The sequence below is a fragment of the Haliaeetus albicilla genome, chromosome 7 (genome assembly GCF_947461875.1).
Source record: "Haliaeetus albicilla chromosome 7, bHalAlb1.1, whole genome shotgun sequence".
Classification (NCBI taxonomy): Eukaryota; Metazoa; Chordata; class Aves; order Accipitriformes; family Accipitridae; genus Haliaeetus; species Haliaeetus albicilla.
In genome coordinates this window covers 29,373,093-29,396,855 of record NC_091489.1, presented here as the reverse complement: position 1 = coordinate 29,396,855, position 23,763 = coordinate 29,373,093, and the positions used below count along the sequence as shown (strand labels likewise).

The following is a 23,763-nucleotide window of genomic DNA, read 5'->3' as shown; positions in this document are numbered from 1 at the left end:
CTAGAGAAACTGATGCATTACAGTCTAGACAAGTGGTCTGTGCAGTGGGTGGGGTACTGGCTGACAGGCCACACCCAGAGGGTTGTGTTAAATGGCTCCTTTTCAAACTGGCAGCCTGTCACAAGTGGGGTCCCCCATGGATCGATATTGGGCCCAATGCTGTTTAATGTCTTCGTAAGTGACCTGAATGATGGGATCAAGCGTACCCTGACGAAGTTTGACAACGATACCAAACTAAGTGGGGAAGTGGACACTTCCCGGAAGGGAGAACCACCCTGCAGGAAGACCTGGGTAGGCTGGAAGAGTGGACTAACAAAAACCTTATGAAGTTCAACAAAGACAAATGTAAGGTCTTGCACCCAGGAAAACATAAGCCAGGAGTGCAGCACGGGCTGGGATCTACCTGGCTGGGGAGCAGCTCTGTGGAAAGGGACCTGTGGGTCCTGGTGGACAACAAGCTTAATATGAGTGAAAATGTGCTGCGGCAGCAAAGCAAGCCAGCAGGATGCTGGGTTGCATCAACAAGGGCATCACCAGCAGACATAATCATTATCCCACTCTACTCAGCACTTGTCAGGCCACACCTGGAATACTGTGTTCAGTTTTGGTTGTCACTATACAAAAAAAGATGTGGACAGGCTGGAGAGGGTCTAGAGAAGGGCCAGAAAGATGATCAAAGGACTGGGAAACCTGCCATATGAGGAAAGGCCGAGAGAACTGGGTTTGTTCAGCCTTGAGAAAAGAAGGCTTAGGGGAGACCTTATCACCATGTTCCACTATTTAAAGGGTGGCTACAAAGAAGACAGAGACTCCCTTTTTACAAGGAGTCACACGGAATAGAAGAGGGGTAATGTGTACAAGTTACTCCTGGGGAGATTCCAACTGGACACGAGAGGACAATTTTTCACAATGAGAACAATCAGTCTTTGGAATAATCTCCCTGGGGAAGTGGTGGATTCTCCAATGTTGGACATTATGGACACGTTTGACAAAAAAAAGGACATTTTTAAGATTCAGCTGGACAGGGTGCTGGGCCATCTTTTCTAGACAGTGCTTTTGCCAAGAAAGGTTGGACTAGATGATCCCTGAGGTCCTTACAACCTGGTATTCTATGATTCTGTGAAAATACAACATACCGCATTTCCCATCATGGTGTAGGACTTCCCAGATCCAGTCTGTCCGTATGCAAAAACACATGCATTATAACCTTCAAAAGCAGATTTAAGCACATCTGTACCAAGATTTTTGAAAACCTAAAAAGAAAGAAAGTTTTTTAAGACAATAGAAGCTTGGGGAAAAAAGCTGCCATCAGCCATCAGTCCAGCAAGGCAAATATTAAACAATAAACTACCACAATATAAGCTATTGGCATCAACCAATGATATTTACTATAGGACAGGAAATTAGTACTTCAAATAAAACACTAAATTTTACTACCATATTTAATTTACAGCACTGCATCAGTATATTTTCTATGTTTTCTGTCAGAGATCTACTTGACACGTAGAAGAACAAAAAACACTACCTTCTTTCTATAGTTCCAATTTCTTTCAGCAATCTCAGATACTTCATTCACTTCTCCTTATTGTTAATATCTACTTACTTTTTGTATCTTTGCCAACTCTCCATGTTCTGCAAATATCCAGCCCCTGCTCACAAGGAAATGTTTCAGTAATCCTGTCAATTTCTTGGTTTGTGTTTTTGGAGGGTTTTGTTTGTTTAGTTTTTTGCTTTAACCAAGTGTAAGAAAATGGCCCATTATTTTCTCCATATTTCCTCCCTAACTGGCTTTTACATACCAATACTTTTTAGGCTAGCAAACCCAGAAACATGTTTTCTATATGGTAAGTGACCCTCTTCCATCAGCTAGCCCCTTCTCTTTTGCCCTCAACATTTACTAACTGATCACAATCCCTCCTCCACATCCCATAATACGGGAGTCTGTTCTCACTTAATAACTTCAGCTCTCACCAGATGCCTTCATCACCTTCCTTTGCAATACTGGCTCCAGTATCCCTCCCAGATTCCTGACCTTTCATTATCATTACACCTAATTTCCATCCATACCCCCACTGGCCAAGGAATGCAGATTTCTCTCAACAAAAATATTAATCTGGGTCTCCCAAACCAGACATTTTCAAAAATCTCATACATGCTTCACATAATTTGGCTACTAGTCTGCAGTATATGTGGTTTAAATTAACTAAGGTGTACAAGTCATTATTAATAGCGAATGGCACACGCACAGTATAACCATGCTACTCTTCCCTTGAAGGAGTGTTGGGCAATTTCTTTGATCATTAACGCTCAGTTGCAAGCATGCCTTTGGAATACTTAACTTGACCTTCCCTTGAGCAAAGGAGTTGCAACGCTGTAATCGGTTATACTTCTCAAAGAGGAAGAGTATAAAGATCAGCCAAAGCACAATTTCCCTTTTGCTTGCCATTTGAAAAGTAGCATCTTAGTTGAATTCTCCCTCCTGAGTAACTGCTCCTTTATTTTTTCCCCAATTTTCCCTTTCTCTATGTCCAAGTTTTTACCTCACTATCTGGACCAAGTCTTTATGCACTACAGTTTTGACTGCATTTTCCTTTTTAAAAATTTGTGTATATCTTGCAAAGTGATTTGAGGTAGTACATAGGACAGTTACAGTCGGTGTTGTCTGAACACAGGCTTAACACACAGGTTAGAAGAAAAGACATTGTTAGGATGGGACTTTGTCAGAACCAAACAGCTGGGACACTGGTTTGTCACAAAAGGGCTGTAAACATCAAAATTCTATTTGTTTCTCTTCCAGGAATACAACCTAAGTAGCTTGATGGTAAATTACCACTCCCGCTCTAATTTTTGAATACTAAAGCATATTTTGCCTCTACAAGGCATATTAATGGGGAATGTAGTATTAGACAGACTTCCATTTATTATTTTTCTGCCTTTCAAATGGAAAAATATAACAATTGTGAACAAAGCACACTAGGCAACTGCATTACCAACAATCAAGATCAATTTTATTCCATGGCGAGATGAATGTGAATGAAAGATGCCCGTCTATGCCACTGGTGCAGTAAACATGAAATTCTGCAGCAACTTGATAAGAGCTTAACTACAAAGCCTTCCAATTAAATATGAAGTGAATAACACAAGCAAAACAATAGCTTGTGCAGCATTTGTTTAGAAATTGCACTCCCATGGTTTGAAAACTCCTTTTGTTTTAATGACAATGTGTGCAGCACATTGAAAACAACACTTGACACAGGGACAATGATATTTTTGTGGCCAGAGAAGTTAGCATTCTTGTCAGTAAAGGATGAAGGAGGCAGTCTGGGGTTGTGGGACACACCGTAATAGCAGAATATTGAACATGGACATCTAAGCCATGTTTAGGATTTATTGTTAGCATCCTATTACTATGAACCATAAAGCTCACAGCTTTAAAAAAAAAAAAAAAATCATTGCTCAAGGCTGCTGCAGCAATCCCTATATGGGCATTTTAATTTATTATTTTTCTGTAATCTCCTGACATGGCAAATTACACTGATCTTGCCTCAACCTGATCCACTCTGAAACAGAGGCAAAATGGCACCAATAAGGAAAAACTTCAAATAAGGAAAACTAATTTATCACTTGTATGTGGAAATTGGACATCCACACAGGATACAACTTGGATATCCATTTATATTAATTCAGGTTGCCTTTGCAAATGGCTATTTTAACATTAATTAACTTCATTATTTCACAGCACATTCAGATTCTGGAAAAAAACCTGCATTTTAACAGCAACAGCCTAACAACACAATGGACTCTCTTCCTGGGATTCCTCTAATGAGATCTTGTCTAACACAGCTTTCCAGAATTATCTCAAGTCAGGTAAAGAAACAGCTACCTAAAGGATCCAAGAATTAAATATCCATAAACCTAAGCTACAATCAGTGCTTAAGAAGAATTTATGTAACTACTTTTATAGTACATTTTGCAGACTTTTCCAAATATGCATAGATACATCATTAACACTGTTTTAGAGAGATGTACTTATCTATATCAGGAAGAACTGAGAATATGGCAATCAGTTATCACTGAGAATTACACGCATTTTCACGAAACTAAGTAATATTAAACTGAGACCCTAATCGATTTGTATGAGCAAACTTAAGGCAATCATTTTTGTGTCTGCAGAACCACAACCAAAATGTCAAGCTTCAGTTAGAATCGCAGCAGAAAAATACATGATCAAAGCTGCTTTAATTAAAATAAATAAATAATTATCTGCATGCTCAACTTAAAGCATTTGCTGAAGTTCTAGTAAAGCCATATGGCCTGAACCACCTGCTTAAAAAAAAAAAAAATCCACTAGAAATTAGGGTTCCAATCATTGTGCTCAAATACACTACTTCTTGAATTTGCCACAGTGCTAAATTAATTAGGGTATTTCTACATCAACGCCCAAATAAATGTATACTGCTTGATATTTCAGAGAATATAGCAAAAACTGTGTTACTTAAAAGAACATCATCAAGAAATAACAATCCAGAAAGTTTAAGAACGTACATGATCAAATACTTGGATTAAGCACTAACTAATAAATCAGTGAAATAAAAAAGCTTTCAGAAAAAAACAGGACCTACTGCTTACACTGATGGTTAAATAGAAATTTCAAGTATAAATTTTCTATCAAACAATTATAGTCGTATACATAATGGCAAAGCTTGTCTTTCTCATATCTATTTAAAATTGGCTTCAACTTATTGTTTCTTATTATTAGTTTTAATTCTGAGGCTTTTTAAGATTAGACATACCGGTATCCCTGATTTGGGGGTTACAGAACAGATGAGGTACATACCAAACAGGTATGTATCCAACTGGCTTACAGTGTATTCAGCAAACCCTTGCATTATTTTAAGGGGAAAGAAATACTCTCACTTGAAGCTTAGAGGATCTCAAGTTCCACAAAATCAAAAAAGAAGATAGCAATCACAAAATACTTGAATTTCACTTAATAAATTTATTTGATAATGTGGAATAGCAAAAAGGTTCAATGTTCACATGAAATGTGAGGTCAGGGAGGGCCTATCTGTTCATCTAAATAATGTCTATAGCTCTGAGTTGGATTTTCTGTTCTGAGTGTGCAGGAAGAAAGGCAGTTTTGTCCTTTCCTAAGCTGAATACTCAAGGGAGGAGAAAGAATAATCTTCTTCAGTGTGTACCAAGAATTTTGGGAAAAAAAACAAAAAAAAAACCAAAACACACACACTTCAATACATAAGAAGAATGTTTCTGTCTAAGTGAATTAAAGATATACACTTGTTTCTCAAAAGTGATTTTTTTCAAAAAAGCTTTTCAAAAACAAAGTTAGTGCTCAGAGAAATTTTCTAATTTGACCTTACAAGACAAATCAGACAAGAACTAGAAAGAAGGCATTTAGCCTGCTATATTAGGAAACACAGCACTTAATGTTAGATAAGTTAAAAAAAAAAGAAAACAAAACAAAATTCAAATTCTCAGGTACCTAGGGAATTTCTAAATTACATAAGAAGCACTTTCAATGAAAAGAAGTTTCAAAGAATGCTTTCAAGCCAAAGAAAAGGGAAAGGAAAAAAAATCATTAACATTCAGAAATCCTACCATTTCTTGACAAACAAAGCTGGGACTTTTACTGTCTGCTGAAAAATAGGAAAAATCATAGGTAAATGTCTTAGTTCTTTCTCGTCCTGTGTCTCCAGTACCACCCTCTGGTACCTATTTAAAAAAAAAAATAAAGAAGCAGCTGGTGCAATACATCCTGATGAAGTAATTAAAAACATTTTACAATAAATAATCAGAAAGCAAATTTAACATGAGGCTATACACATTTAGAAATTCATAATGACAGGTTAGCCTATTATTCCAACAACAGTGAAAAAATTAGAACAGATATACCCTTCTGCAAGAAAGATAAGTCACGTTACAAGACAGCACAGCAGGAATTATTTGGATTTTACCTTACTGCTCCTAAAACCACAGTAAATTTTTGTCACGATACTTACATTCAGTTAAATTGGTCCTGTACATGAAATTCAAATTATAATAAGGGATTATCCTACCCATATAATTAATAGCAGCCAGAGAGACCTTTGTACTGTGAGCAGCATTTCAGTGGGGAGTCATAATTAAAATGGTGTTACATACCTGCTACTTAAGGTTATTATCATGCTCAAGACATGACAGCTAGCACTATACTTCAGCAACATTCACTGCTATCTGAATCAGTCTAAACAAACTACGCACTGAAATTCCTTTTCCTATATTTGTCATTGGAAACTATCTTGAAAAAAACTATTTGCTGTGCATGATTTCTCTTGCCGAGAGAAATGTTAAAATATACCATCAGAATATTATAGCAAGTGATGGGTACTCTGGGTCTGGTTCATTTTCATGGGAGTTCCAGAAGACTACAGATTAAACAAAGGTTTAATAGCTACCAGGCACATACCTCTCTTCTACTGTTGGCTTTCATCTTCCAGCTAAGTAATTACCAGAGTGATAAACCTTAGAAAAACCTGAGATACAGCCTATAGAGTGGTTTTCAGAAAACCACGATGCAGCATGTTAACAGTTTAACCTGTTTCCCCAAAGGATTACTTCAACACTGCATTTTAAAACCTAAGGGCTGTCCTCCACAGTGCAGCGAGTCACTGTTTTGTCCAGTCATATTGTGGCAGCTGTTCAGTTAGGACTTCCTTTTTTAAATTGTTTTTACTCACCTTTAAGTTTGTGATTGTCGTTTTATTTTTTTCCATTGAAATAATAAACTTTGCATTAAGGTCTTTCTCCCTGAAAAAAAACAAGACTTGAATATGTTAGATATAACATATCACAATCATCCAGTCATATTTCCACTCAACAGGTTGCTTGCCACAGTCAATTATCAAGTGAATTAATTTGTATTTCATTTTTTAATTGTTGTGACCAACGTTTATTTATTGCTATCTTTGAAGTGCTTGGGCTTGCCTCCAAATCCCTTCACCTAGGAACAGAGCAGCAGCTTGGGGAAACCTGCTTCAGAAGTTTGACTCTGCAAGTCAATTAAGTGGTTTGTTCTTAATTTGAAGTACTCTGATCAAAAGCCCAGTGAAGTCAATTATGTGGCTCTAAGGAACCACAAAACAGAATGTTACAAGATAAGCCCCAGCCTCTTACCACCATCCTGGTAGTAGCAGTTCCCATTTACCCATACAGCCATGGTAACAAGGACTAAATATTTAAACCACAAAAACCCAGTACCTTAAAACTCTTAGAAATGAGGTACCCAACATATTTTTTTAGCTGTGATACATCACGGCAGTGCAGGAGAGAGGCTCTGCTACCAAGGGAGTGTTACACAGGTTTGTTGTTTCCCAGAGCACAATGATTCCAGAAGAAAAAAGTCCAGTTCTGCAGCAGTGTTTTCATGCACCTGCTTCTATTTCACATTAGCTGTTTCTGACTGTTTTCAAAACTATCATAAAAATCGTTAGTTTAGTGTCTAAAATCATCACTTATCAACCTGCTTGACAGAGATAGGATTTCATTATATTTTGTCAATAGAAGTAATACAGGCTGCTCTTGAATGACAACCTTGAGCATAACACCTCCTGTGTTATTAAAAACATGCACATGAAAAAAAAAGAACCAGAAGAGGAAAACTGCTATATACACCATACAAAACATCACTCCCCAAATGCTAACAGACACACCTGTTCCAAAACCATCTGTTAAGTCACCTGACAAACTGGTGTGCTCAACTGGTGCAAAGAAAAGCAGAGGGCTTTAAAGCAATGAAGTGCTGCTTTACCATATTGCATGGTATCACAGCAATTACTGGATATCCACTTGCACCAACCAAAAATGAAAAAGAGAAACTTCTTCCTTTGAGTAAGAGGAGACTCAAGTTCAGGATTTTAGTGGGACATTTCCTTCCTTGTGGTGCACTGTATCACTGAAGTCTATGTTCCTCAGCTGACTGTGCAGCTACCCCCTATTCACATTCAGTTTTCCAGTAGAAATTCTAAGGAAAAGCAAAACCCATTTTAAATTCTACATTAATGAATAAAGATTACGCAAAGAAAAGTGCTTATTTAAATATCAATGCATTAAGTTATTTTCTAAGCTAATAAAATACACAATTGTAATAATTACAGTATTAATTATACAACTAAATTTAGATCTACCATAGAAAAATACTAGAGGCATGCCTTAAAAGATGCCTCTTAGTCATTTCCATGTCATCCTTAGTAGCTTTCACTAGGTCTACACTTAAGAGACTGAAAAACTAAAATACAGCTACAGGTAATAAACAGGAAAAAAGAGAAGAAGTTTCCAATGGCATTTTTTAGTAGGAAATAGATTTTGGCATCGCAGTAATGCAGCCTGTGGATAGCTACCATTCATCCTCCTTCCTCAACAGTCTCTACCTGTCTGTAACTATTTACTCAGCAAAGGTGTAATAAGTATAATGTGGCCCAATTAAATGGTCTATCTTACTATGAAAGTTTGTTTCAAATATAATTTGTAACCTGCTCCTCCAGGAAGTTTAGAAGGACTCTAGGCAGGAAGAGGTTTGGGCCAGAATTACTGCATTTTTGTCTGGATTTTTTCATGCTTCAGGTGTACAAGGGGAAATAATAAAACATGTTGGTGCTTTCTTTCCCAGACCTAGCCAGCTCTCCATATTACAAAACATAAAGCTATTCAGTAATGGAAAATTGATACAAAGTCTAACACCCATATATGAATTACACAAAATTCCGAGAAGCCTACAGTCATTAATTTTTTGTGATAACACTGATAATAATATTACTAAATATTATTAAAGAATTAGGATTTCAAAGTAAAAAAAAAAAAAAAAAGGCCTTGTAAAGCACTAGCCAATAAAAAAAAAATCATAAATAGAATTTTGCATTTTTGTGGGGGAAGGAATAGGGAGAGGACAACCTGAAACAGAAATACTATGATCAGAATCAATAAGTCAACCTAGGAGAAGTGAAAAGAATTAACAGGAATCAAATACTAAAGCTTCATTTTAATATGAGACAGCCAAGTATAATTTATTGTACACATAAAGAGTTTGAGAGGATCCCATAAAAAACAATTGCCTGCATGATGCCAGTTATTTCCAGGCACTCATTTAATGCTGTTCAGCAGAGGCTGAGTCCCTTTCAAAAAGTTTTGATTGCAAGTTCCACCTTAATTAAAGCTTCTGGCTGTAAACAGTTGTATTGCAGTGTTGGGTACCCTTCTGAGAACCTTCAGGGCTAGGAGAACCCTACTGCAACCAGCTACTGCTCCAGCATCCATAGGAACCACTAGGCCTACCTCAGCCCAGAGACAAGCCCCAGCCACTAACCAAAGACTCTGCTTCCGCAAATCCCACCCCCCTCATCACAAAGCAGCGTAAAGGGGCCAGCTGACAAAACTAGTTCACAATTAACGCTTTGATGATTTAAGAAAGCTTCCTTCCCCCCAAGCCCCATCTGCTCACACAGCAGTGCCTAGGGCCAGCCTCCCGGCTGTTCTTGCTGCTGTTTCATACACCACGTGGAGTTCCAGGATCACAAGGGAAGGACACTTATAACCCATGATCCTGTAACCCCTAATCAAACTACAAAGCGATCAAGCAGGCAAGTTTCTTGGCACAGACACCAGAAAATACATCAGCCCAGTGCTGTTATTAACCCTCTACTATTGCTAAATTTAGCTAGTCATCTAGCAATTAGTTGCAATGAGGAGAGGGGAAAGAAAAAAAAAAGGGAAAAAAAATCAGAAAAACTACTTCAAATAATACTGGCACTTTATTTAATATAAACAATATCAATATTTGTACCAAGATACACTTCAAAGAACTAATATACTTGTCCTGTAATGGGATAACTTGATAAATGGCTTACTTCAGCAAAGTTTTAATAATTTCTCTTCATCACAAGGGGCATCTGGGTTATGAAGAACTGCCCCAAACTGAAGATGATTCAGCAGCTGTATCAAAACACAGCAGCTTCATGGAAGAAGCTCCAACATAGATAACTCTGTCAAGTTTCTTTCTCTCCTTCCCTTATATTCCCTGCTTATTTTCAGGGCAAGGACCAGAGCAGTTTTTGCACCTCCATGGGCATCTAGTCGAAATCATACTACAGGTAGCCAAATATTAGCAGCATCTCCAGATTTCAAGGCAACTTTCAATGACCCCTGTTCATTATGTCACTTACCCAGTCCTCCACAGGACTTTCTGAAGATCCTCCCACAGAGAGAAGGGAGAAGAGCATGGAAAAGCACTGTTACCTCAAATATAAATCAACAAGGGAAGCTTTAGAAAAATCTCTATTACGGACAAGCAAAATGTGTTTGGTCTTTTTCCAAGTTCATCTTTAAGTTCCTTGCTTTAAGGTCCTTCAATGGAAGGTTCAGTTACTTAAATAGTGACTTTTTATTAATCTATTCTGTATTATTCAGACACTAGAGCATTTATTATAGCTTACCCCATTAGAAAATCATGATACTATGTTTTCCATTAAATCCATGGAATCAGTTGTGATTACCATAATACCTGTCAAACATGACTCCAAAAAAGAGAACAGAAAGAACAAGACACATTTCATTTGGGAGTGGGAAGGGAAAACCAAAAAGGACAGGACAGAAAGTGCAATCAGTTTTCCCAAACAGTGTTTCAAAAGACCACTTCAGCAAACCTCCAAAGCTGCACAGACAAGGACACAAGCACCACCCGAACAACCTGCAGAGCACCTCTGTGTCAAAATAGAAAGAGGGTCTGTAAAATATACTCTTGGAAATTCACTTAACTGTAGACATCTAATGGAACATCTATTGGAAAAGGATTATACTGAAGAGCAGATGTGAGATTTTGTTTTTCAACTACTCAAAAACGTAGACCAAGCACTTGTAAAAGCAACTCAACCATGCTCAATGGCTTTTCTTTTCAGCAAAGTGCCTGCTGCTTCTTATGTTCACATTTTAGACACAATGTTATGGATTTCCTGTTTTATCACCCTGCTTGTTCATCACCCGGGTGTATTTCTCGGGTCACAAAGTGAAAGCATGAGGGTTGCTTAATGACCGGGAGAATTCAAGGTAGATTTAACTGAAAAACAAGCACAGTGTGTCACAGAAAGAACTTGGCATCTTCTTGTAGCTTGGTAACATACTAACTGTATGTTTGCCCTGGTGTCCATTGAATTACACAGACCAAAACCACTTTCCTTTGTCTGAGTAACTCTTAAAAGGGGAACATTCAATTCAACCGTATGCTTTAAAAAGTCAAACAAAAACCCTCCTACACAAATTCTTTGTTACTTTCTGTAACTACAGGAAAAGTAAAGTTGGTGCAATGTGAAATATCACACAATTTCTCTTTCTTATACAGAGGTTTTTGTTTGGTTTTGTGGTTTTGACTTTTTAACTTCTTCAATGCTTATGAAATCATTTTGTAGAAAGTACTTTTTTTTAAATGTGATTCCATATCTAGGTACAGTTAAAAACATAAATCTGGTGCCCTGTATATAAAACATCTTCACTACCCTTTGGGTTAAAGTAATTTTTTCCATAAACATCAATAACAAGTAGTTTCAATATAATGGTGGCTGAGACCTAAAACCAGAACAAGTCAAGCAATCTGACTTAATCACAAGATTCTGGGAATCCACTGTGGCTTGAGTCACCAGTACTACATGATTACACTGTTGTCGTGGTTTAACCCCAGCCAAAACCAGGACAACTGTATAAAAGTCACAGTTGTCTCCATAGCAGGGCAATAGCCCAGCATATCCTGAGCTCAGTGACCCCATGCTGTTGACTGATATGGCTACAAGCCCATAATTAAATGACTGAAGCCACGTTTACACTAATATGGTCTAAAAGTTAACAACTACACCTTGTACATCAAGCAGCACAACTGCAATCAGATGTCCTTTGGACTCTGAGGAGAGGTTCCTAGGTGGATCCCCTGATAGCTGGTAAGTGCTGCAGCCTCCCCCTCATTCAGGAGGGCTCTGCAGACTCTTTCACGGCTGCCAGTTTTCTCTGAAAAACACATCTTCATTACCTTCAAGACCTCTACCAAGCTGTCCAATTGGCTGACGCCAGCCAACAGATTCAAAAGCTGCTAGATGAGACCAGACTGGCTGACAGACAGGCTGTACCATCTCTGAAGTTTCTCAAGAAGCCAGACAAGAAAACAGCAGAAAAAATTCCTGGGGACTGAAGTTAAAAGAAATAGCTTTCCATGGATATGATTGCAATTACGTCTCAGTAAGAGAAAGAAACTGTGCACATACTTGGTACTTTAAAAGAGTTTTTTCATAAAGCACATTTTGTGTGGGCATAAGGTTTTCTGTGATCAACGTAATCTTAATAATTTGCTAGTGCAGGCTTATAATGATACCCACGTTCCCTTTTGTGATACCAGTTTTATAAAAAGCATTGACAAACTTGGCAAATAGTTAAATGAGAGAGTTCTGCTGCTCCCGGAACTTTCTTCATAGTGCAGCTGAAACCAGAATAATAAACCCAGTGACAGAGAATGCAGAAACAGGGAATCTTGTACATCTCATGAAACGGAAACATTCCCTAAGTTTATATACTAGTACAGACATATCAGTTCTTATATGAAGGACAAACAAAATTAAATGCCTTTAGCCATAAGAATAAATTTTACCAACAACACTGAAAGGCAGTAGTTTAATCTATAGCAGCAAGGCTCTCCTGGAAAATGAACGTACAGGTATCCTTGTGCTGTCTTCTGTCAAATGATATCTAGCTTTTGGAGGGAAACTATGCACGGTCATGGTAACACATACAGACTGGTCACAAAATTAAATCATGCACCTGACCTGCTTTTTAAATTTGTATTTTTAATAGTATTATAGGTAGACTTCACCATCCCACAACTCAGATCGGGTCTGGTGGGTAGGCACATAAGCAAATTTTTAAATCATCAGCAACAGCTAATTTAAAAAAAAAAAAGTTACTGTATCCACACATGCCATGGTCAATGATTGCATAGTAACCTGAAAAATATTTAATCTTCAATTAGCAGACTACCTCGACAGCAACCTTCCTGCTTTGCCTGCATAGATGGAGCATCAGAGCAGGCTCAGTAATGGTCTTACCAGTAGGAACTAGTCCTGCATAGCTAAGTTTCAAGATATCCACGTGTGAACCCCCTCTTACACATTTCCGATGACATGCCTTTACGAAAATGTAGCACATGCCCATCTTTGGCAGAAGCAACATAAAATATAACATCAGACACAACCAAGTTGATTTGAATGACATCCTGGAATTTTGTTGTAACTATCATGACCCTATCAAGTTTCTCTACGACTCCTGGATTTTATTCCACATGATATTTTGCTTTTAATATCTTGTATCTTCTGATTTGTTCTTTTAATCCTGCTATCCCAAGTCATAAAGATAGTATTGACTTAACCTCTTGTGTACAGCAAAGCACAATTCAAAGAAATCAGTTTCCCTGCAGTGCCCTTGTCTTTTGGGGCAGGAGGTCCTCAAATTAGAAATTCAGAAAAAAAAAAAAAAATGTGCCTGACTTCACAGATCTATTAGCCCCTCAAGTAATCCATAAGGCTGCTGTTCTGTCATTTTTCTCCTCTACTGAGAAACATACAAGCAATCTGGACTGAACAACAATTACTTCAGTTGTCTAAGTACAAATATCTTTCAAATATATAAGCATAGAGGAAATATGATGGGTGTACTCCAGGTTTCTGTATCTCACTATTGCTTTGTATTTATAGTATAAACTCTTTGGAGAAGAGTCTTCATAAAGCCAATATATGAAGCATCTGAGTCCTCAACAATAAGAACTTCAGCCCATCAGCAATTAAGATGTCGAGTGCCACATACACCCTCCTTCTGTTAGATAACTCTGAAAAACCCTCTCTCAATAAATAACTCCAGCTTTGTTTCATAGCTCCTGCAAAATAGAGGACTTTACTCTTCAATTCAGTCAGCTGTTCTTACCAACAATACCTGCCTTTCAGATACTCAGACTTTTAAGAGTCTTCAAGTCCAAGAGCTCAGTTAGGTTAAAACAGCTGAGTGCTAATCCCATTTATTTCAAAACTAGTCTTAATTTCAAATAAACAAAGCCTGAGAAACCAACAGACTCACCTTTCTCTCACTTCATTTCATCCTGAAAGCTACAATACAGACATTCATTACCTTTTTCTCTGCTGGTCTCAGGGAGCTCTCAACGAAAAGCAGAGTTTGAAAGTATTTTATTGTTCATCACTTTAGTGCTATAACATGCATAGGTAACCTGGCAATGTGTTTGATAATACTGAAATAAATTAACTAGGAAACACTATTCTAAAACTAGGGGTTTAAGTTCAAAACGCTTACGATTGCAAAGTTTTGGGGAGTAGAAATTGTAAATGAGGCCAGTTTAATTACGTTGCTCCTTAAGTGCCCATGCTGCCACTGTGCTCCAGCCCCGCTGGTACTAGAAGGTCTTTGTTCTTCAATGCTAGGGAGGGGGACAGATGAAACAAGGTAGCGATTGTGACAAATCCCACAGGCTTGAAAAACTTCTGAAGCATTTGCATTAAAGCACTAAAAAGGGCAGAAAAATAAGCACATGTAAACAGACATGTAAAAACATGTAAAAATATGTGGGCTTCCCAATCTCTGATGGTTTATGCAACATTAAGTGTCAGTCCCAGCCATTAACCAGTATTTTGCTGAAACTCCTTAGAGCTCCTTCTGCAGCAGCCAAGTCTGCTCCAGTTTTGCTGCTCATCAACACAAGAGTAAAGCTCTGCTCTTGGGACTCTCCCTCCCTGATACATCTTGCTTGATACATGAAAACAGCAAGATCCCATTTTAAAGACTGCATACCCTGTTTATTCTCTCTCCTGTGTATAAAGCTGTACAAAAAACACTGCAGAGGAGGTTGGAGACAGAACAGCAAGTGCAGGAGCTACTTAAAAGTCACCCAGGTTTAGCCTCACCTTCCCATTCAAGCAAGATCATTTACCGTAATGACTTTCTTCAAAGGAATGAGCTCTTCTCAGCTACCTGGGCTTTCATTCCCCTCAGTGCAGGTTGTGGAAGTCTTCTATCTCATTAGCAGTAATTCCTTAGATACTGTTTAAGCTGATCCATTACGAGCTTCATTCCATTACTCCCAAGATATTATGAAGGAGCCATAACTAAATATTTAATTCCTCTTTTCAACATTTAAGCCTGCAAATATTTCTAGATTTGCATCTCCTAATCTATTCCGGTAGCCATAACACATAGAGTAGACGTGTGGCTCAGTATTTTTTGAATCAATGATTCCCATCATTTTTGTTAATCTTTTCCAACATACTTCAGATAATGAGGTTCCAAAAACAAGACTTTACAAGATATTCACCCAAGGGTTTGCTGGGGGAAGCACCAACCACAGCATCAGTGTTTGGCTCTGCAATATATTTGCAGACAAGAACTGCAATGTGATTGTAGCATACTCCTATGTTCAAATTCATTGCTTCTAAGCAGAAGAACTTCAAAGATTAACCACAGAGGAAAAGGGCATAGAAAGAAGTGGAAAACAAGCAACTAATGTTCAAAGACCACATACTTCAGCACAGGTGAGAAACTCTAGAGGAAAAAAACACCAGAGGGTGCTGGCATTCTCTATTGCTTGTAGCCCCCAGTTTCAGCTTGCTTCAGCGCTGTTGACATTTGCTATTGTGAAAAAGCCTAAGGAGAGTCCAACAAGTTTTACTAGAATATCCTGACCTGTGGCATCCAAATTCCCAGGCAACTATCATCCTTGGTGTTGGCTTCTCTGTTTGGCTTTAACTTCTCATTTTAGCAAAGGCCATACTCTCATTAGACCCCACTCGTTAACACAGCTGTCCAACACGGCATTTTACCACTCCTTAGGAAACACACATGGCTAGACCATTTGCAACTTAAATACTTCAGGAAAGCAACTGTTCTGCTTCACATTTGCAATGTTCTCCATAAACTACTGAGTCAAATAACTTTGGCATTTTTCCCCCCACCTCATGGCTGCTGCTTCTTCCATTCCTACATAACCAGGCCTGAACTATTTAATTACTACTAATTACCCTTATGCCAAAAAAAACTTAGAACTTAAAAACCAACCATCTCCTGTGCTACTATATTGATTATAAGATTTCCATCATGTCTTACTTATTCTTGCCACTGACAACCAACACTTTTCTGTAAGCCCACTGGGGTCCTCTCTATTTTTTTTTTCTTTTCTCATCCTTACAAGTTGGAGTCAACGCTCTGCTGTGAGCAAGCTGTGACTTCTACTTCATTTGCTTCAACAGCAAGTTCTCCAGCCTTTCCTCAATTTTTAAATGGTCTGCTTGCAGCCTTATAACACAGCTTACTACATCCCTTTCTCAAATATATGATCAGTGTAGATACCATTTAGAGGAGCCTCACAATACATAGCACCTCTGTTTCCTAGCAAACACTGCTAGCTCAATTGCATCTCCATTCCAGAACTACAGACAGCAATAGCGATAGCCATAAACTACCATCACTGAGACTTTTTATAATCTTTGAGGGCATTTCTACATAATGACAAATGTTTATGTCACAATTTATTGTTGGTACCCGTGCTCAAAGAACACAAGTTCTCACCACATTTAACAAGCAGAGCCCTCCCTAGCGCTGGTCAGGTACCATCAAAACCAGGGACCAACAGCCCCTTCAGAACAGACACACCTGTGTGTCCTACCCACCTCTCCTTCCCTCTCTCCCAAAGTCCTACACCTTAAACACATGGCCATACAACAATCATTTCATTTCACCTATAGGGAAACACGGACCAGATTCTACACTTCTTTCCTCACAACTGAACAAGCACTAGATTCTTCTTGTCTCTCATGTCTGGCAGCCTCACTGTGATGAGCTGCCAAGTCAAATGAATGAAGCAGCCAACTGCTCTTAACCTTACCTGAGAACCTGGCCATACCCACTGTGTATCGCCAAGCCATTGCCAACCATAACCCACCTGTTATGCACATCTTCACTCAGGTCAGGTAGAAGGTAGTGATTATTAAAGAGAGATGACATGTACATTGTCACACTGATGCTCACTCTTCTGGTCCTCCCTGTACTACAGGGTCTGTCCTGAGAAGGTGTGCATGACCATACTGTAGAATAAAACTCTTCCTACTGTTCACTCCTTTTGAAGATGTGAGAGATAATAAATAGAAAATAAAACCATTTCTTAATGTACCTTACAAAACTAAAAACACTTCTAATTTCAGACTTCAAATTCTCTTAGTATCAACTTTACATGATCCAAGAACTCAGATCAGAGTCTACACCTTTATGCACTGGTCCAAATGCTAACAACAGAAGTAGCACATTGATGAAGGTCCTTATATATACATATATGCACAGCTTACTTCCAGAGAGAGAAGTGTATCTACTCTGAACGCTATTCCAAAAAGAAAAATCTGCTGGAGGTCATTAAAAGGGTTCAAAGTTTTGGACACAAAATATGGCAAGGTGAAAAAGTCACATTCAGAACATTTAGGTTATCTTGCCAACTCAGCATCAACATAGATTTTTATTGGATTCAGACTCACCCACAGATAAAGGCAAAGGCAAGAGAGGTACACTCGCCCCAGGCGCACCAGAGCCTTACCTATCCTTACAGATCTTTCAACTTCTTTTTATAGTAGAGAAATGATACATGATTACAAATCTAATCACAAGCACCATATTTAAAACGGAAGTTCAAAGAGTTAACATAAGAAATAGCAAACACAGCTTGCTGATAAATGGCTTATCCTCATTGGTACTGTAGTTCAGAAAGTGACAGTATTTGCAACACTTGGCCATATTTAAGCTCTGAATTATGTTTCTGCTATCACTCTGGACACATCTTAAGAGCAACAACCAACAATCAATGCTCAGAAACAGACACAGCAAAAATTTCACCATACACTTCAGAGACAAATACAATATTTAACTATGGGTGTCCTTGCTTGTAGTTACTCCATCTTTTCTTACTCTGTGTTACACTGATGTTATACACATTTTGTCAAAACACCCTATCTTTATAAATGCATGAAAATGAAAAATATACACAGTAACCTATATTTTAGAGACAGCAATTCATTATAAGACACCAATTCATTCCCCTCTTCTCCCTGCACTGGAAATTCTGTAATATATTCTCCATGTATGTCTTTTGATTCTCTTCTCAATTCTAAAAGCATGGATAGTTAATTATAACTTTCATACTCCCATTAAGCTCCTACCTAAATCACTTGTAAACATTCGGAATGGAAAATAAGATTTCAGCTGGCTCTTCAGTGTTTACTTGTTTATCTCTTTTTGCTGCTACAAAAACACTCCAGTCACATGTTCCTTGTAAAATGAAACAGCTTATTTTATATCTCTGTCCTTTGCATTGCTATGCTAATCTGAGCTGTTGAAAACTCTGTTATTGATACTAAGGCTTGGATTGTGCAAGCAGTTATTTTTAAAGATAATATAATGTTGTTCCTAAATTTCCCAAGGTACTCTGACTCCTGCTCTGCAGGCAGAGGAGTTTTTTAGACTTACAAGCATAACTGAGAGGTGTAATAATGTAAAACCAAGAGGGCCAGCCTTGCATCTAAAGAATAATAGTGCAGAACGTATTTGTGGATTGAAGTATTGGCATCAGCATGGCTTTTAATCCAAACAAATCCCAGAGTCACATAAAAGTCTTGTCTAAGCAATAAAACATATTTTCTCTGTCTCCCCACCATCAATATAAAAGCTGCTACTCTTCATGTGGTAATTGTGAATGACTGTATAACCACGTAGAGCACTATAGCCACTGACACGTATTTCTGCCATCCCCATCAGTCACTTCTGTTTGGAGAGCAAACCTAAGAAGTGTGTGCATGCAGGGTTAAAAATTGATCATTTAAAAATTAAATCAAATTGGAATTTCTATTTCATTATATTGGAAATAAGAACAGAGCTGTGGAAAAGTCTACACACATCATTTAAATAAACATCTAAAAACACCGAGAGCACTGGATAAGCACAGGGAAGAACTTACTGCAGTACAAAGCCACATTCTGATGCTAGATGCATCATCCGCAGGAAAGGATAGCATATGACCCTTGTTTAGTTTGTTCAACCAGTTAAATAAAATAATTAGTTTATGCAAATGCAAGAAAGAGATGGAAAAAGGTTAAAAATCAGAAAAAGCTTGTTTTCCTCTACTACTTCATGAATTAAAAGCCAAATAGAACAGAGCTATCAGATGTAAGAAACTGAGGGGCACAAGATTTATTATCTGAAAGAATCAAATTGATATTTCCTTTATTAAATATCAAAAAAAAATTTCTTATTTAGCATACTTCAGATGGTTTTAATTCACAAAAAAAGTATAAAAGTGGTTTTCCCGAACACTAATTGAATTCTAGTTTTCATGCAGAGAAAACGTGACATAAAATGGAAGTAAGAAAAGATTACCCCCTCATTCTTCTTAAAAGACTCTGAACAGATGAACATAAAGCAATGTATTTATTTGAATTGTGCAGATGCAGTGCATAATACAAAACAGAGAGCCAGAATTAGGTTGGGCTTAACAGGATCCCAAATATCTCACACTGTGCAGAAGACAGTGACTAGTAACCAGTAACCCAAAGTCATCTGTTCAGTAAGTGAACAGAAAAGTGCCTCAAAGCTGATTACACTTCTCTGTAATCCCATAATTTTGCCCAGGAAACAGCCATTCTGAGGAACGACAGGATCTTGATGAGAAACTGCATTTTGTGGGACCTGATATGGGATTCTCCAGTCAAGTCCTCCAAATTGTAAGACAATAAATGAATGCTTCTAGTGACTGTTTTGGAAAATGAACCTTAGAAATAATGGTGACCAAAACCATTAACTTGCCAGCAGAAAATACATCAACCACCCAACTTCACCTCCCTGCAGATTTCTACTCAATGAAGAAAACCTAGTCCCCTGCCAGCTGGCAGGTTTTTAGGCACTTTACAGAAACATTAAAATATAAGCACAGACTGAAAGGTTGTCATTGCAGTTCAGTACTGAATGAGGGAAACCAAAGGATAGATGGAGACTCACCAAGTAACTGAACTTTCTAAGCTCTCACTCACAACTGGTTTCAAAGCAGTAACTGTAAAGCCATTAGACATTATTTTTGTTATGTTATCCAGAGATATAGTCAAAAATCTCTATTGTAACCGCTGTGTAACACATTTTGGGATGTTAACTACTTTAAGAAGAATGGTCGAGGGCTTTGACAAAAGCACTGAAATGCACAAATTCCTTCCAGGTCAAGTCAGAGAACGAGAAGATTAAAAATAAATCACAGCAGAAAAAAAGGGGGGAAAAAAAAAAGGAAAAAAAAAACCCTAAAGTTTGTCATCTAAGCAATGGAACAGCAAGTAATCCTTAAACAACAACCCCCTCCTGATCACATGATTCATTCCAAGAGCCACATTCATGACTTATTACACAATTAGCAGTGCTATGACACCACACAGTGCAACTGCTCCATAATGCAGGAGTCTTACCAATAACCATTCATTAACTCTGTCTTCTCTAATTAAAAATGACTCATGAAAAAAGCTGCATTATATGATTAAGCTTCGAACAAACCAACGCAAATTTAGAGACACATACAAAATTAAACTTAACTCTATACAGTATCACATTAAAGATTTTGAAAATAAGTGCCACAGAATGAACCCCTGATTGGAAAGTTCCTCTGAATGGGCAGAAAGGCCCTTCTTCCGTAAAACACTGCAACAACCCATAAAGGGGAAGGGAGCACAGCTGGGAGAAGACATGTACAAGGGAAGCCAATATAAGCAAAACATGATTACTACTCCTGGCTTATGGTTCACCATACATTCACTATTGCAATAGGAAAAGCTATTGGATCCTCTAAGGCTTAGGACCTCAGTTTTACAACATACAGCACGAGTTCAGCACTGACTGAAGGAGAGGAACACCACCGACCCCAGCACCACTCCTGGGCTGCAGTACCAGGTGCCACACCAAACAGCAATCACGCCTCTGAAAAAAATCAAGACTTAGAAGCAACATCCCATGACACTGAATCCAGCTTCCTGATAATGTTTTATAAACATCAAGCACCATCCCATAAACAGCAAGGTTTTAACAACTTGAACTGGAAGGCTCTTCACAGTTTGCTTATTTCCATAGTCAGACACTTATCAGTTTTCAGCATAAGTTTATTCACAGCCTACTCATTGCCACTCAGTATGCTGTGTCAAAGACAACGTTGATCACACCAGGCCTCTGCCTGCCCTGCTCTTAGGCTCGTTCTTTTCCATCATATCACAATTTTCATCATTTTCTAGGTATGCTTTGATCTAGCCCCATCCAAGTTATCCTCCCATTTGTGTTCTAGACACAAGGTCCAGTGTCATCGTCTGTAATATTCTTTTGCCACAACACTTGCAAACTTCTACTCACAATTTATCAGTTGGTGTTTCCACTGCCTATCACAATTACCAGCCCTTTTCCCTTCTGCCATATGCTTCCCATTTCCCTCTCTCTTCTGTCTCTTAGCAGGTCACAGTTCTAGTCTGCAAACAAAACTTCTCTGTGCTACCAAAACACTACAAATAACAAGTCTTATCAATACTTTAAAAACCTAAGCTACCTGTTGTCAGAGATTCTCGAAGGAAAAGTGTATATATAGAATCATTATAAAAATTTAAAAGAACCATATGTTAAACTCGGGGTGGGGGCAGAAGCAGGAGGATGTAACAAGATTATTCACTAACCCTGACCTCTAACCACTTGGCTCCGTCAAACTGCCTAAACTACTTGAAAAAAATCTGCAATATTTTCCCCTTCCAACCTTCATCAACTTTATTTTCATAAGGTTTGTTTTTCCCCCACTGAAAACAACAAGATATCAACTGACTTTCAGAACTTGGCAAATTTTTTTTTAAATACTTGCGTCAGATCAAGTGAAAGGAAGGGTGGGAGCCTGATTGGCTGCCTATGCTTTTAAAACACTTTTCTTTTTAACTGGCTACATCATTCCAGAACAAGGGAAGAAGTAAGAGTACTGCCAGTAAAATCTGATCATTTTCTACATATGGTTCTTAAATTATTTCATTAAAAGTTAACTCTATCATGCACTTGCTTCACCAAAGAAAACATTATTTATTTCCTTGATACATCTCAGGAAGTGGGTGACAAACTCTTGTCAATACAGTAAACGGGGCAGACTGTCTCTTTTATACTTTCATCTTAAGTAGCCAGCTAATAACTTTTACCATAGCGGCTCCTCCACAAAAGCTGCTGTTACAAATGAAGTAAACAACCATCTCTCTCTTGCTTTCAAGTAGGTAGAAGGGGCTGCAGTTTCTAGATGAAGTAGCTTGCTTTCACATTTTAGAAGCCTGGCTGTACACCCTTGGCAAGCCCATGCCTCTCTTTCCTACCTTCACCGAAGTAACCTTTTCCTCATTACAAAAGGATCAGACAAAGCAACGCTCAAGACCATGAATGACTGAACTTTCCAGCAGGGGCCCCACACCTTCCAGCACAACAGGGGAGCTACTCCACAGACTGCGGGGAGGAGAGGCGCTCCCAGCAGTTGCTCCTGCAGCGCCGAGCCGCTCAGCCGAGTGCCAAGCGGCCCCTGAAGTCCCAGGCGGAGCTCCCCCTCAGCCTCCACCCCTCTAATGGCTGTCACCGCCTGCACAGGTGGGACACGGAATGTCATGCACCCCCCGCCAGCGGCGACGGCGGCTCAGAGGCTGCACCCCTGCGCCTGGGACGGCGCAGCACCTCGGGAACGGGGCGCGGGAAAGGCCGGGGCGGCCCCGCCACCGGGCCGCACTCACCTGCGGTTCATGGGCCGCACTCGCACGGCCACCTTCACCGAAGCCATGGTTCATCCCCGCCAGGCCGCTCGGGCTCGGGCCCGCACCTGCTCCAGCCGCCGGTCCGGCCTGGCCTGGCCTGGCCTGGCCTCGCCCCGCCCCGCCTGGCCCGGCCCGGCCTGGCCCTCGCCGCCGACCAGCGCCCCGTCCGCCTGCCCGCCCGCCGGGGCCGAGCACAGGCCGCCCCCCGGCCTAGGCCATGTCGCTATGGCAACCCCCGCCCGCCCCCCCGTAGCGTCTTTCCCCAGCGGGCGGCTATGGGGGCAGCGCAGGGACAAACAACGGCGCAAGGCGCTAACCCTGCCGGCCACGGCCCCGCCCGCGGCCCCGCCCTCGGCCCCGGCGGGGCGGGGTGGGGCGGGAGAGGGAGAGGAGAGGAGGAGGAGGAGAAAGAGGACGAGGACGAGGAAGAAGAAGAAGAGGAAGAAGAAGAAGGCCGGGAAGGGGGGGCTCTGAGGACCAGGGTAGCGACAGTTACCGTGGGCGAGTGGGGGCTTCTCCACAGGGCAGTCCCCGGAGGTATGTGTGTGTGTATATATATTGAGGGGGGGAGGGTATATGCCTATATATACATATGTATACGTATATACACACACCTCCCCCATAAATATATATCTGCCCGTTACATATAGGGAGAGATATATATAGGGTTGTAGGTAGGGGTGTCTATGTAAGTACACACTCGTATATACCCCTGTATACATCCCATATATATCTCTCCCTATATATACACACACACCTGTATACATAAACACCCCTATATATATACACACACCTATATATACCTATATATGGGGGGAGAGAAATTTCTATATAAATATAGTATGTCCATATATATCTATAT

The 23,763-nt window shown here is 39.4% G+C and overlaps 1 protein-coding gene across 13 annotated transcripts in view; it reads right to left on the bottom strand.

The window, feature by feature from the left end:
- Positions 1-23,190, bottom strand: part of KIF16B (kinesin family member 16B) — a 153,131-nt gene extending 129,941 nt beyond the window's left edge. For 5 of the 13 annotated variants that reach the window (XR_011325467.1, XR_011325466.1, XM_069787538.1 and 2 more), the window contains exons 1-4: positions 22,881-23,186; positions 6,738-6,807; positions 5,620-5,733; positions 1,137-1,253 (exon numbers count right to left, since the gene is read on the bottom strand). Coding sequence is in view for 9 of the 13 variants with exons in the window: in XM_069787538.1 (XP_069643639.1) it covers positions 1,137-1,253; positions 5,620-5,733; positions 6,738-6,807; positions 22,881-22,927 (348 nt within the window). In the remaining 4 variants the exon portion in view is untranslated. Of the gene's footprint in view, positions 1-1,136; positions 1,254-5,619; positions 5,734-6,737; positions 6,808-22,880 lie in introns of all 13 variants that reach the window. The other 8 variants (XR_011325465.1, XM_069787532.1, XM_069787533.1 and 5 more) reach the window with 6 other exon arrangements.
- Positions 23,191-23,763: the final 573 nt, after the last annotated feature.